This window comes from Sinohyriopsis cumingii, chromosome 14 (assembly GCF_028554795.1).
Source record: "Sinohyriopsis cumingii isolate HCF-2022 chromosome 14, ASM2855479v2, whole genome shotgun sequence".
NCBI classification, from domain to species: domain Eukaryota; kingdom Metazoa; phylum Mollusca; class Bivalvia; order Unionida; family Unionidae; genus Sinohyriopsis; species Sinohyriopsis cumingii.
In genome coordinates, this window is record NC_142974.1 from 107627372 (window position 1) to 107642800 (window position 15429).

Here is a 15429-nt window from a genome sequence, read left to right on the forward strand (position 1 = left end):
AATAATTTAGGTGCAAAAAGTGTAAACTATATATTACATGCCATAATTGCAGCACATATGAAAAATATATATTTATGTTTGCTAATAATATGGATCTACTGCTGGTCAACATTCTTGTCACAATGGGAAAAATCCATATTGAATAGAACTAGAATACAAAAACAAAATATACAGAAAAATAATTTATGTTTACCATGCACCTGAACTAGTCCAAGTAAGTTTTGCTGAATCATTGTGAAATGAGATGTTGCAATGAGCACAATCATGTGCTCAAAGTGCTGTAATACATTACTCATATACTTCTTTCAAGGTTTGAAAAGTGGTGTTGATCTGTCCTTTTTTCTGATCTGACAGTTTTCAAGTTTGAAAAGATCCATCAGCTTTAACATTTTTTTTATGCAGCTGTCATCTTTTTAAGAATATTTTCTAATTTGTTATGAGTGGAATCATTGAAACGATAATAAAAGTAAGAAAAATAACTAATTTTTAAAATTGATTTCTTTACAATTTTGTAACGAACCCGAAATGTGTAACATATATATATATATATATATATATATATATATATATATGCATGCGAGCATAAAGCATAACTTGGTTGGAACTGTAATAATTAAGTCAAATGTGATACTGAGCATCCAGAAACTATTGTTGTGTCTTATTGTTGTCATGGTAAACTTTCAACATTCAGCCATATGTCTGACTGCAGACTTTTCCCTACTGGGATCTGTGATTAGGGTGGGAAGGGGGACCTGTAGGTATGTCATTGAGATAAGAATTGTCTCATGGAATGTTCATGAAAATGATTGACCTCCCTCTGATTCTTTCACTTAGTTTGGGAGTGGTAGGACTGTTTCCCAGTGGCATGTGCTCTACGGACATCCCTGCGACCTTGTTGCTTCCCTTGTAAATCACACTGCTGTAGCTGAGACTGAGAAGGTGGTGCCTTGCTGTGAAATCCATCAACCTGACCATTAAATTGGAGAACAGATGGTGATAGTTGCAAGCGTATCTTGAGCCATGATTGGACTCTAAGATGGAGATAGTGAGCACAGTATCATTTTTCCACCTGTGCCTGCATAGATGGGTTGTCATCCACAGGAAGTGCCTAGCAGCATTTCTCAGTGACTTTCAAACACCGTGCAGACCCTGTTTATACTTGCATCCATACAGAATGTTATTTCTGGCAGTAAGACTTGCAGGTATATCTCAATTATTTAAAGTGGAGCAGGAGCTTTATATTATACAGATTGTATGAAGTTGGTCCATTGGGCAAAGACTCAGCCTCTATTTGGACATTTGCTGCTGCACTGAGAAAACTCAGTGAAAGAATTCTCTGGCAGATGGATTGTCTCATACAAGCAAGGAATTCCCCATTGTACTAATTCAATATTTGTTCCTGGGGGAGGTAAACTCTGGTTACTTGCATGATCAACTCCAGAAAAAGACGACTGAAATCTTTAGATGGTATGAGGTCAGAGATGTCTTTGCTGACAATGAAACTGAGGTTGCACAGAAGAATAAAATGGGATATAATATCTTGGTCCAAGGTAAAACTCACCTGCTGTTTTGGTAGAATGTATTCTTTGTAGAGAAGCGCCTGAACTTCCCGGAAGATATGAGTGGCGTGAGATGACTGGAGTGCCACATTTGTAGCTGAAGGAACCCTGGATGAAGGAGATTTGGCACTGAAAGTCCCATGGAAACGACATGTAGGGTTCATATATGGTCATGGCAATTTTTCCCATTCATAAGTGATTGACTGGAACCTTTCCCTACTATGATCTGTGATATTAGTGGAATGTAGATGCCTTTTTGAGACAGGGAGGCTTTCATGGAGAGAAATGGTGACAAAAGCAATCACCCTGTCCCTAGACAATGTCCACTGTATTTTGGGAAAACCATGGTCTGCAACAGTGTCAATTTCATAGGCCTGCTTCTGAGAGTCCTGTGTTCTAGGAATGTTCCGGCGATCTGTTTCATTGATTACCTTACAAATCCTTCCGCTGTAGCTAAAAGCTAAAATTAAACATTTGTCACAGATAATTTAAATTATATAAATGTGTTACCTTCACTCCAGTGGCCTTTTGCCTCATCAGCTCCTGTTCCAGAGGAAGCCACCGTGCAGGTATCTCTTCACCCCAGTATGGCTGTTGTGATGCTACCTCTACAATTTTCCTCTTCAAATCTTCCAATTTACTGTCTACAATAGTGTTGTCAATGGCAAAGTCCTCATCTATCAAGTGAAACCTGGTAGGTTTGTCTTTTAGATAGGAGCGGATCTCTCTAAAGTATCTCTTACAGATCTCATAATGGTTGCCCTAAAATGAAAATGAATAATGCCAAAAGATGAATGAAAACAAATGCACCTATTTTTCACTGACTGCAATATTTATAGAATTTATATGAGTATTCATCAGAAGTTTTTTGTTTTCAGCCAGGCGATATTAACTGTCTTTAATTTATCTGTAAGGCAGGAAACAAAATCATGCAAACTATCTCTTTTAAAGTTATTTTCTTTTATATCTGACTATACTTGTGTTTCTTCATTCACTCATTATGTGCATCTAAATTTAAACGTGAGCTAATTAAATTTCACAACATTCCAAATTAAAAATGTGTATACAATACAACCCTCTGGACTGATTTCTCTCTAAACCAGTCTACAACATTTCTAGATTATCACATCAAATAAGCAGAGTGTAATTTTATGTGCAAAACAAAATGTCAGAAATGGTCACGAATTATATACACCCCTCTCTATTTAAAACATGAATCACATAAGAATACTTATCGACATTATTTAATGGGTGGGGGGCTTGCAGTTTCCTTGGAAAATGTAACTGTATATAGCTTTTAATTAAGGAAATGTATTATTCACATAGTATAAATATAATTAACCAGTACTGTTCCTTTCAACAACATGACTCTAATGAACATAATCCATTCTTATATGTTCTAAACTACCATTCAAAATTAAGATTTTTTTGTAAAACGGACATTGAAATAAACATAAATTTTCTCTCCTGTTTTCTTAGCTTTGTTACCGATTAACACTTCAGAATCAGAAAAAGTTAATACAGTCACTAATGCATGATACAACACACACACACCCCACCAAAAAAAACAACCCCGAAGAAAACATCGATATATTGTTTTTAAACTTATGGAATACATATTAAACATTTCTAGATTCTACATGCATTATATCACATCAACTAAGCAGAGTGTAATTTTGTGCGCTAAACAAAATATAAGAATACTTCATCGGCTTTATTTAATGGGGTGGGGGTGGGGTTGGCAGTTCCCTTGGAATTTTCATCTCAGAATATTCAGGGTATATCTATTGGTGATCAAATGCAAGCGATTTGTGTATTATAGTGTTCTAAAAGGATTCCTCAAATTTGATTATATGATTTATACATGTCTGCAGGCTTAAGCACCACTGTAACAAAATATTGGATTGCACATCTGTATTCAGATGAACAAATTTAATGTCTGGCACATGGTTTTCAGTAAGAACAATAATACGAACAATATCACAGAAAACACTGAATGTCATTACACCTGTTCGCTTTGTCCGAATGGCTATTTTTAGAAACTGATACACTGCGTGTGACGTTTCACAGAGGTAAAAAGTACAAGCGCCATTGCAGATATAAAGAAATACATTTTGACAGAAATCATTTATATTAATGGGCAAAGTGGGAAAAAATTAATTAATCACCTTTGCTTGCAGATATGCAAGAGACCAAAGAAGGTCTAATATTGTTCTCCATGACTTCATAGATTTACAATGATAATTTCACTCATGATAAAGGGCATTTTAAGGTTTTTATAATATATACCTACTTAACAAGTTTGATCAAAATCCTATATAACATACCATCTTTAAAGTGATTTAAAAAAGCTTTGAATCAAGTGCAGGAAGACCTCATCAATATTCATCAGTATCAAAATAAAATTGGTGTAAAATCTTAATCATAGATAGAGTCACTAAGTAACTGACAAGGTCAACTGATTGGATGCAGGAACACAATTTGATCTTGGGTGGATTTTAAATGAAATTGTATGAGCTGAACCAATCAGATGCAATATCACCTAATTAATACTCATTGATTTCATTTAATATCAAATTCAGAATCAGATGAGCAGAAATATGGGCTTCAGAGTTTAACAAGCTCCAGTAATCTGATGCAAGATAACCATATTAAGATGCATACTTTTCATTGGTTATCAGATCATGTCTGAGATCTTAGTGATATAAGCCAAAATTCTAAGTTTTATCAAAATCAGATTAGAAGGACGGCCTAGAGAACTGTCACAAGCAACTGCTGATAGCCAAATGAATGACCAATAGAGAGTCATTCCAGAGGCTATCTTGACCTTATGGATGGATGACTAATGCAGAATCATACCATAGAGAGTCATTTCATAGGCCAATTTGACCTTATTGATGGATGACCAATGCAGAGTAATACCATAAGTTAACTTGACCTTATTGATAGAAGACCAATGCAGAAGCATACCATAAATTAAATTGACCTTATTGATGAATGGCCAATGGAGAGCCATTCCTGAGGCTAACTTGACCGTATTGATGGATGACAAATTGAGACTCATTCCAGAGGCTAATTTGACCTTATTGATGGATGACCAATGCAGAATAATACCATAAGGTAACTTGACCTTATTGATGGATGACCAATGCAGGATCATACCATAAGTTAACATGACCTTACTGATGGATGACCAATGGAGTCTCAGTCATTCCAGAGGCTAACTTGACCTTATTGATGGATGACCAATGCAGAATCATACCATAGGCTAACTTGAGTCAATGACCTTGTGGACAAATGAGCTAATAACCTAGACAGACAAGAGAAGCTTCACTTTCCTCATTGTATTCCTGTATCAATATTCAAATAACATTATAATAATTCATGTGGATCTCTATTTTATTAAAATAAAATGTCCAATGTGCAATCTTCTCAAATCAATATTCTCTCTTAAACATTCACCCACATAATCTAGTTACACATGCAGAATTATAACTTCTCGTTTTTAATGTATGCAACAGAAAATTCAAAACTACTTTAGTCTGACTGAATCTAGTCCTGTCACACAGTTCAGTTACTAGTGATACATAATTGGTATTATAATAACTGAATCTAGTCCTGTCATATAGTCGAGTTACTGGTGATACATAATTGGTATTATAATGATTGAATCTAGTCCTGTCACATAGTTCAGTTACTGGTGATAAATAATTGGTATTATAATAACTTAATCAAGTCCTGTCATATAGTCGAGTTACTGGTGATACATAATTGGTATTATAATGACTGAATCTAGTCCTGTCATATAGTTGATTTACTGGTGATACATACTTGTTATTATAAAGACTGAATCTAGTCCTATCACATAATCAAGTTACTGGTGATACATAACTGGTATTATAATGACTGAATCTAGTCCTGTCACATAGTCGAGTTACTGGCGATACATACCTGGTATTATAATGACTGAATCTAGTCCTATCATACAGTTCAATTATTGGGGAGACATGATTGGTATTATAATGACTGAATCTAGTCATGTTACATAGTCGAGTTACTGGCGATACATAACTGGTATTATAATGACTGAATCTAGTCCTGTCACATAGTCGAGTTACTGGCGATACATAATTTGTATTATAATGACTGAATCTAGTCCTATCATACAGTTGAATTATTGAGCACACATGATTGGTGTTATAATGACTGAATTTGGTCCTATCATACAGCTGAATTATTGGGGACACTTGATTGTTGTTATAATACTAGGATCAGAGCTGGTGACATAAGAAAACTATAGGAGAATGAGAATAAATAAATGTTTTCAATCATCAAACTATAAGAATTTTTTATTACATAAAAACTATAAAAATGTATTATTAATCATAAAATATAGGAATTTGTTATTACAGATAAAATATAGGAATTTATTATTAGATGTCATAAGCATGATTAGTACATGACTAACTTTTCAGTCAGAAAAAGGTACATATATTTAGAAATACATTTTAACTCAGGAAATTCAGATTCAGAATAAGATCAAGTGTCATAATAAAATATAGTGTTTATTATGTACCACTTTTATGTCCCTAATAATGCCAAACTAAAATATGTAGTTTCTTCAAGGCATTTATTCATCAACAAAGTGTGTCACTGACATGATGTAGGAGTATAATAACTATCCACCACTACAAAAGTCTAAAGTAATCGATAACATGATGTTAAAGTATAATGCCTATCCACCACTGTAAAAGTCTAATGTAATCAATAATTTTCATCTGTAAGTCTTTTCATGAGAGTTAATTTGCAGACAGCAATTATCATATAATCATGGTTAAACTAAATTTTAGTATTAAATTTTAGAACAATAATTAATATTTAATATCAGATGAATAAAGATGCCTACCTGGCCATGTTGACATATACTTTAGACCCTGGGGTGTATGTTCCTGGCAAGTTTCATGACAATTATTCCAAACTGGCAGGGTTTTAAAGACATTTTAAAAATGGCAGACCTGGTGGGCAAATTTAATGGTCAAGAGGGATCATAATAATTCTGGAACAACAAGACCTCATGATGAAAATTCCTTCTAGTGGTTTAGACATACCTTCAGCAAATACTACTATGGACGACGGTTCCTATGAAAATAGCCAGACAAAAACCCTATCACACAAACAATGCTATGGATGCTGGCTCCTATGAAAACAGCCAATCAAAATTCCTATCACACAAACACTGCTATGGATGCTGGCTCCTATGAAAACAGCCAGACAGAATCATTCCCTATCACACAAACTCTGCTATGGATGCTAACCTCTATGAAAACAGCCAGACAAAATTCCTATCACACAAACACTGCTTTGGATGCTGACTCCTATGAAAACAGCCAGACAAAAACCTTATCACACAAACTCATAATCAACAGATAAACCATCTTTTTCAACACTGACATGAAGGGAAGTTTTTCAGATGAGGGTATCTTTTTCAGGATTTAAATATAGAAACATTACATTGGTGGCATTATATACTGTAACAGCATTATTTATTTCAAATATATCCCAGCTGTGTTGTAAATGAAAATTTATGATTTACGATAATAAAATGTGATCATTTACAATTAGATTTGTATCCTGTATATAAAATTAAAACAAATTATACTACGAGCCAACTTGATGAATATATTTGAATATACATGGATATACATTGGGCACTTTTAACTGGACACCGTAAGTATCAATTTTTTTTAAATAGCAAAACCTTATTAATGGCATTTTCTGGTCATCCATCAAGTTTTTAGAAACTGTTGCACTCAGTAACAATTAATAATGTAATGAAAGCAAATCAAGATTTCTTTTCCTCCTTTCTTCAAGCCTTGACAAAATCTACTTGTTTTGTTGTTGTTTTGGGTTTAAGTTCATTTTTCAGTGCATGATAGTATATACATGGCGCCCAGTATAACTGATGGAAGAATCCAGAACCTACCCCCCCCCCCACAGTAAGAACTGCCAACCAATGTGAAACCAAACTTGTCCTGTGACTGAATACTTACCTCTTCTGCACCCACACCCGTAATTGTTTCTCCAACATGTTCTTTAGTTGATGGAGCAGACATTACAGTTGTTTTTACTTTCTTCTTTTTTCTCCCTGGTAACCAACTCCACTTTTTGTGTTTCTTGAGATGGTCTTCAGCAGGGATAGCATGGGCACCTGCAAAAGGAACAGTTTACTGCAACCCAAGATCTATAAATGCAATTGATCTGATCTGTGAAGATATATTTTACCAAGGTGAAAAGGAGACATATAATGATCCTGACTTGATTAGTTTTCACATCTATACAAATTTGATTTTATCAAAGAGGGACATAGTGATCCTGCCTAAATTAGGTTTCACCTCTATACAAATTTGATTTTATCAAAGAGGGACATAGTGATCCTGCCTTCATTAGGTTTCACCACTATACAAATTGTTCCATACAGATGCAGTCTGCACATGTCTTAACTGAATCATGCCTCTGTAAAATACAAGCTGGCAATGGCTACCTTGAAGAGATTCACACCAAGCTTTCAGCTAACTTGTATATTTGGCACAAAAGTGTTCAACACATCAAACTGTATCCACATACCAAGTAACATGACAAAGGCAAACTGTACTTGTACTGGACCATATCCATGACATTTCTTAGGCAGAAATCAATATACAAGCTTGCACATCGATGCCAATATGATTGCTGTCAGGCTACTGCCAAGACATGCTTGACAATAAATCAGTGTACAGGCATGCAAATGAATGCCAATATGATTACTGTGTCATGCTATTGCCAAGGCAGACATGACAATAATCTGATGATCATTTAAATGACACATTAATTGGCAGAAATCTATGTACAGGCACACACATGGTTAACAATATAATTGCTATTTCAGGCTACTGCCAAGGCATGTTTGACAATCAATCAATGTACAGGCATGCAAATTAATGACAATACGATTTAAAGGTCATGCTACTGCCATTAGGCAGACATGACAATAATCTGATGATCATTTAAATGACACATTTATTGGCAGAAATTTATGTACAGGCATACAATGGATGCCAATATAATTTATAGGTCATGCTAGTGCCAAGGCAGACATGACAATAATCTGACGATCATTTAAATGACACATTAATTAGCAGAAATCTATGTACAGGCATGCACTGGATGCCAATATGACTAATATGTCATGATAATGCCCAGCAGGCTTGACAATAAATTTATGATTATTTAAATAATTATTGTCTCTTAGAAACTCATTCAGTAAGCTTCAGCAATTTTACAAATCAAGATAGATTTCTTACATTGCATGATAAAAGTGTTACTGAGAGAGTCCAAGCTCAGATGCTCATGAACACCCACATATAACAGTAAAACTAAGGAAACTGAATTGGATGATACTTATAAGGACTAAATTATGATGATTTACAATGACTTGATGACATGGGATAATTTCAGAACTTTATCAGACAATAAGGATTAATTCACAGACTCTGTAGAAGACGGCATTAGACAGTGACATTTGTAGGACATTGTGAAGCACAAAAAGCAGACTTAACAAGTTGTTTGTAATATGCATGGACTTAACCTAACATATGATTTTGTGAACTGGATGATTCTGAACTATTTTTATACCTGTATGTGTCAAGAACGAATCTTAAATTGTCCATTTATTAGTGACAAATTCCACTAAATAATACAATTGCATTTTATACTGGTTTTCTCTTTATCTATCTATCTATCTATCTATCTATCTATCTATCTATCTATCTATCTAATTAGGCTTCTTTATTTTTCCAAACTGCATCTCTAACCTATGACAAGTCACCCCTTCAGACAGATCTGACTTGCAAAGTAAAATACACCATGACATATAGAAAGGTCAAAAAGAAATTTGCTTGTGTAGTCTTAAAAATATGTGGGTGGGGTGAGGGTGTAATCAACTTATAATCGATTTGACTAATGTGTGTGTAATGTGTGTGTGTGATTTGGATTTATAATGTAGCTTTAACATTTGTTCAGTCATATCGCTACGGTGTCTGCTGTGTGTCCAGCATAACCACTTAGAAGCTGTGATTTACTATATTTGGTGACTGATTGGCTTATTGAGACAATTTTATTCACATTACAAAGGAGGAAAGCATACTATTTGTGTTACAAAGAGGATGGGTAGGTGGACCTTTGTGTGAGGACTGGTGGTTAGTGACCTCTTGTATCTGCAGGCAGTGTTAAGTGGTCAAAGCTTATACTTTATAATAAGATTGGGTCATGTCCACCTGTATCTGATGTTAAGTTCTGCACCTACCAAACAAATATAAATTCCTTTCTTTTAGTTGAATTGTACATTTTGAAGTAGGACAGGTACATACTATTTGGTACATTGACCTTTGACCTAGTTATTACATAATATGACATAATGTGATTTATCCCATATCATCTATGTGAAGATCAATAAGTGCTGATATGAATAGCATACAACTCATAGTTGAAAGAATTCATTTTATTTCAAAAGATGATTTTGATAGTGAAGCAAAAGTATGAAAACAATAGTTCAAACAGCTCAATGACATTTCTATACACATTCATATAAGACATAGATTAGTACCTCATCAAACTGTTTTTCACAAGTGAGACTAAGTATATTTGTTACTTATACAGTCCCGAACTATTTCACAGATTATTGGAAAAAGTAAGGTTTGCTATAGGTATAATGGTACCAATTGCGCTAGTCCAGGTGGGCGGAGCTTAATGTGTAGGGAACATTGTATTCAGAATTAAAGAACAACACTAGTTGTGAATGGTGCATTATGTAAGAGTTGTACTTTCTGTTTGGCTTAAAAAATAGTTGAGCCTCTTGGCAACATGTGAGTGTGTGTTAATTTCTATCTAGATCATATTTTGTATTTTTTTTTTTTTTTTAAAACATGGTACACATGGCTGAAAACGTGATTGTTGTGACTAGATAACTCTTACCCCTATCTAGTTCCAGTAGAGTTATCTCTCTTAAATGCAATGGAGAACCTGGTTATGTCATTGTCAAATTGACAATCTAGCATTGTTCTATATGACAGTGTGTGACATGCATGCCCAAGTAGGACAGAAAGCATATATATTTCACAAAACATTAGCATTGAGGTATATGGAAAAACAATTGGTACCATGATACCAGATGACAACTTGCTGAGCTTAATGGAAATCGCGTGAGAGTTCGCGAGACATGGGGAAGCTACTCCGTCATAACATTGCCTATGCTAGTCTGGTTCATTGTTTCGAATGTTCCCTGAGTTGCATTCTGCTATATGAATAGAGGAGCGCAAGGTGAGGAGCAAACAAAGCCGGGAACCAGTCAATGCCTATGCTCGAAGTAAATATGATGCCATCATCCAGTGCATTGGGTATTAAATAAATCCTGATCACATTCTGAAAATCCTTTGCGTCAAAAAAATGCATGGCAACAAAATGTGTGCCTCGATTTTCTCCAGCGTGCGTCCCTGACGCACAAATGTGCATAAAGGGAAACATATTTACTGCCAACAAGTGCTCAAATTGATATGAATCCTTATTAACGCAGCCAGTTCAGAGAAGAAACTCCTACACACTCACAAAATCGGGCTTATGGCACAGAGCGACAACACCCGCGCAGCAGCCGTGACCTAGAAGCACCTGATTTTCTCTGAAAGTTCCATCTGGTGTTTGAAACACATAACAGACCCCTGTCTGTAGTTGGATACGGCAACTGTTTGTATAGAGCAGCATCCCTAGCCATTCTGGCTCCAAACATTTTCACAAACTACTAAGGTTGATGATGGCATCTGAAATGATTTTTAACAAAACAGCTTAAAATGAAAAACGGTGACTATAGTTTACATGCATTGACTTGTTTTCTGATAATATAATTGGAACAAGCAGTTATTCACAATTTGTTCATCATGGCATTGTCATCAATTTGCATTCTGTAATGGCAAATATGTATGCCCCATGTTCAGCAATAAACATGCCAATACGTTCATAATATCCACCACATCTGCACCCAGAGATGTCCTCAGAACCGTACAAAAGAATCATGCAGGGTAGAAGTGTAAAAGTTTCTGATCCAGATATTTGTATCATGTGGAGTCAGATGTTGTGAAGCGAAAGTTGGTGATTGTTCTTCCTCCCATGCTGACAGCGCCCTTGTGGTCATGCAAGGCATCTTCCATGATCCTTTCCAGGAAAATGTTGAAGAGTGTATGTAACAGTATACATTCCAGTCCGACTTCAAATGTTGATCGAAAACCAATCTCCTCTGATGCCATTGATGTTGTTGTTGCTGTTGTTCTAGGGTTTAACGCCATTTTTCAGCACAAGATAGGCTATACATGGCGGCCAGTATAACTGGTGGAGGAAGAACCCTGGAAAACCCCGGGAAGAACCACCGACCCACGAGAAGCTACTGGCAGGCTTTCCCATGTACCCACGCTAGCTGAGCTTTGGACTGGAACCCACGCAGACGGAGGTGAGATGGCAGTGATCCGGAACGGTGCGCGCTATAGACCACTCGGCCACTCTGGGCCCCCTGATGCCATTGATGAGGACAGCACTGGAGGCTGTATAATACATTGACACATTTCCTGGTTTAGCCTCCCCCCAATGGAAACTCAAAAGATCCAGTACCAGAATATTTATGGACACATTACTTTGTAATGAAAGAAATAAAGGACATGTTACAGATGGACGAACCACACTATGTCACAATGAAAGCTATGTATATTGATAAACAAATTTGTACTACCCTCGATTGTGATGAATCCAATCGACACGCTCTTATTTTGACCAAAGTTTGGTACATGGCCACCACTATAAAAGTCTAAAGTGATAGATAATTTTTGTTTGGACGTTTTTTGGTGACAGTTAAGGCGCAGAGCATTCAATAGTCAGGGCTGTATAGACTTTGGTTAAAGAAAATTAGTTCTAAATTTTAAAAGAACAGTTTATATTTAATTTAAAATGGGTAAATGTGCATACATGACCCATGTGACTTGTACTATAAGATGAACCAAAGATTGTCGTATCATTACAATTTACCTGTCATACAAGTACTATTTAAAGTAGTTATTGTATGTGCATGTATGACAGGTAAACTGTAAGCAGCAATGCGAGCCCCTGTGAGACGAACCGCGCTGGGATTCAGCCCTATCAGATTGTCTAGGTAGCCCGTATTTCAAACATGCCTTTGTAAAACTTTCCTCACATGCATTGTTCAAACCTTGACGGAATATCTTGTCCAGGAACGAATTAATTAAACTTATTGAAATCCAAGACTAAAACTATCTGAGGATTTCAGGTGGGAATCACATATTATTAAATCGACGAAAGAAACCTCAGACACTGTCCGCAGACATGTAGACAAACTGCCTATCTAGCACTAGTCAGATCCATGTTAAAATATGGTTGTGTTGTCTGGGATCCATACTACATTAAGGATTTTGATAGAATCGAGAAGGTTCAACACCAAGCAGCAAGATTTATATACGTTGACTACAAAACCAAAGAAGCAGGACGTTTCACCAAAATGTTAACTGACCTGGGTCTACCAACACTCCAAGACAGGCATGACGGGTGCTATGCATGATATCCGATTACATCACATGGATTACGATAATAGTGGAATTGCTAGCTAAATGACACTACAACAAACCATACTGCCAATCATCACACATCGTAAAATAAATGATTCAAAAGCAAAATTTTTAATCACTTTTTATTTTTTGAGCAAAATCTCTAAAATGCAATGACTTTCAATGACCTATGTGAAATAGCAATGACTTTCAAGGCCTTGAATTGAGGTGTTTTTTTTTTTTAATGAGCTTTAATGACAGTGCGAACCCTGCCAAACGTGTAAACAGTTGCCTACCTCAAAAACAAATGTCATGACAAGAACGGTTAAATAAAAATTCTATACTTCACAATGCATATTTTCATACGTGGGACTTTCAACTAATGTGTGGGAGTTCTCATGCAAAACTGGTATCTAAATGAACAAATTTGTACAAATGTTGCATGATTCATGCAATGATGCATCCTGACAAGGATCTCTGTTTAAGTACTTTATGTATTGATTAATGACTTTTGCAAGACGTTTCTGTTTTGCCAACACTTCCTGTTTGTCATGCAGAGAATAAGCTACATTATTTTCTGATAGGTAGTTTTTGTTTAACTTGGACCAGAACAAACAATAACCACCAATGAAAGTTCAATGTAATATACTTCACTGCATGACACACCGGTAGTATAGCTTTCACATTTAGATACAATTCAATGTAGAAACGTCACGTAAAAGTGGTTTTTAATGCGTAAATCATCAAACCAAATTTCCTATTTCAATATAAAGGGAGATAAGTGGAATACTAACAACCTATTTGAATGAAACAGTACAAGTTACCATAATGCCTTGTGGTAACAATAAAAAAGGAACATCTGAAAATCGTAACATCAAATATCTATAAATTCTCAAGAGAGCTAATCCAACAAAGGAATCAACACTGTATTTGGGGGATAAACATTCTTGGAAAACAAAATGCTTAATTCATGAAGCAGACATGAGCAAAGGAAAACTTTTTTGCAATAAACCATTGCAACTGGTCTTACCTGAGAAAAGGATAACTGGGTAGCAGACTTGCTTTGTGTTGTCCTAGTCTAGAACCTTCCAGAACATACTAGAATGTTCATGTATGGGAGGATAAATATTTTTTATTATATGGAGGGTTAATTACATCCTGGAAAAGGTAAGATCTGCAATAGCCATAGTTAATAGATTGCAGATAATACAAGCCAATTTTCTTTATGTAATACCTGTCACAACAGCCTTGCCTGCCTCCTCTGGGAGACAAGTTCCCTCATCCAAAATCACAGTTCGTTCCTTCTATTTAAGGAAAAGTATAGAACACCTAGAATATAATGAACAGACCTAGTCTGAGACCCACTTCATAGGGTCCTTGTGAATCCTCATCCTCCAGAAGTGATCAAGACTACACTTAGGACATCAAAGCTGAATGGGAAGAGGGAATCTTGTAATAGTGACAGGTACAAACTACACGTCTTTGATTAAAACTAGTTCTACCCCCCCCATTTTAATATCAGTAACACATTTGTCAATATGTCTCGCTGAATTTGTCAGTTAGGAAACAGGCTGATGGCATCAATAAAGTGGCATAGAACTGATGTATTTTGGATAACCTCTTTGGTCAATCCACCAGTGGATGTAGTGAATATCAGCAGAGAACATGATCAGTAGGAAATGATGATGTTGGCCTTTCTACCTCCATTTTAAAGTGGCCAAATTAAATTGTAAACCACTACTTGGGCAGGGAAGCTTACTCTAATCATCCCTAGCACAGATACGACTGAATCAATAGCGTGGAGCTACCGAAGGAAACCAGTTCTATGCTAAACATTTAGGATCGCAAAGGACAGAAATGGACATCTACAGTGAAAATCCTCAAAACTAAAATGACAGTATAATGGAATTGCCTGTAGAATGAAGATTTTTTAATCCCAAATTGCTCCTTGTTTAAAATCATTATATTTTCCCAGGTAAACTGAAACTCATCAGCTATGAATACGGAACCAAATTCTGATCACATTAAAATTTGAATTTTACATTTTTAAAAACACATAACACTGAAACTCAACTGAAGCTTGGAAATATATCTTAGCTGCTGAATTCCTGAAACATGCTGGAAACGATTAATTACAGTTAATAGATACCAAAGTGGTCTGTTCTTGAGACAAAACCCTGGAAAATGCCCCATGTTTACAAGATGACAAATAATACTAGACACATGTGCCAACAAAC

At 35.7% G+C, this 15429-nt stretch overlaps 1 protein-coding gene across 1 annotated transcript in view; it reads right to left on the minus strand.

The window, feature by feature from the left end:
* The window catches only part of LOC149784579 (uncharacterized), a 60593-nt gene that overhangs the window by 16733 nt on the left and 28431 nt on the right, over nt 1-15429 (minus strand). The window contains exons 5-6 of the mRNA XM_089933009.1: nt 7610-7767; nt 2070-2321 (exon numbers count right to left, since the gene is read on the minus strand). Of these exons, the coding sequence (XP_089789135.1) occupies nt 2070-2321; nt 7610-7767 (410 nt within the window). The remainder of the gene's footprint in view (nt 1-2069; nt 2322-7609; nt 7768-15429) is intronic.